We start from the raw sequence: 488 nt of genomic DNA on the forward strand, positions 1-488 counted from the left end.
CGTCATTCATCAAAAGTTATAGCATCCAAATTCTTATTAAGATTACAAATTTCATTTCTCATCATGCATATATGGAAATTCATATAAACTAATTAATTGGAACTTACAAAATACACATATCAATTCTTTGTGAAAGTAAACATTTATGAAATAGTATTATGGTTAAAGACAAATATGTTATTTCTATTATAATGAACCAATATCATAAAAGCTTCTTAATTTTCACTGACTTGAATTACAGTTTAATCTGTAGCCATTGTTTTCAAGGTTGATAACCTGTTTACATTTCATGTGCAGCAATTCCAGGATTTCCAGACAATGCTATCACAGGCGCTCAATGTATATGACATCGTAGTTTTTTTCTTGACTCAATGACAGAAACCTCTTCTTATGTAGCTCTGAACAAGAAAATTGGAAAATTATATAGGAAAATTGCACTTTTAATATCAAAATATTGCACAAATAAACATCTGAATAAACTTATATAT

The 488-nt window shown here is 27.5% G+C and overlaps 1 protein-coding gene across 2 annotated transcripts in view; it reads right to left on the bottom strand.

Moving 5' to 3' along the window:
- LOC119587877 overlaps positions 1-488 on the bottom strand; it is a 29,378-nt gene that overhangs the window by 331 nt on the left and 28,559 nt on the right. Inside the window, exon 18 of one of the 2 annotated variants that reach the window (XM_037936580.1) lies at positions 1-398. This exon is cut by the window's left edge and continues 331 nt beyond it. In XM_037936580.1, coding sequence (XP_037792508.1) covers positions 325-398 — 74 coding nt within the window. In that variant the 3' untranslated portion in view covers positions 1-324. The remainder of the gene's footprint in view (positions 399-488) is intronic. The other variant, XM_037936581.1, reaches the window with a different exon arrangement.

Source organism: Penaeus monodon, chromosome 23 (genome assembly GCF_015228065.2).
Source record: "Penaeus monodon isolate SGIC_2016 chromosome 23, NSTDA_Pmon_1, whole genome shotgun sequence".
Classification (NCBI taxonomy): Eukaryota; Metazoa; Arthropoda; class Malacostraca; order Decapoda; family Penaeidae; genus Penaeus; species Penaeus monodon.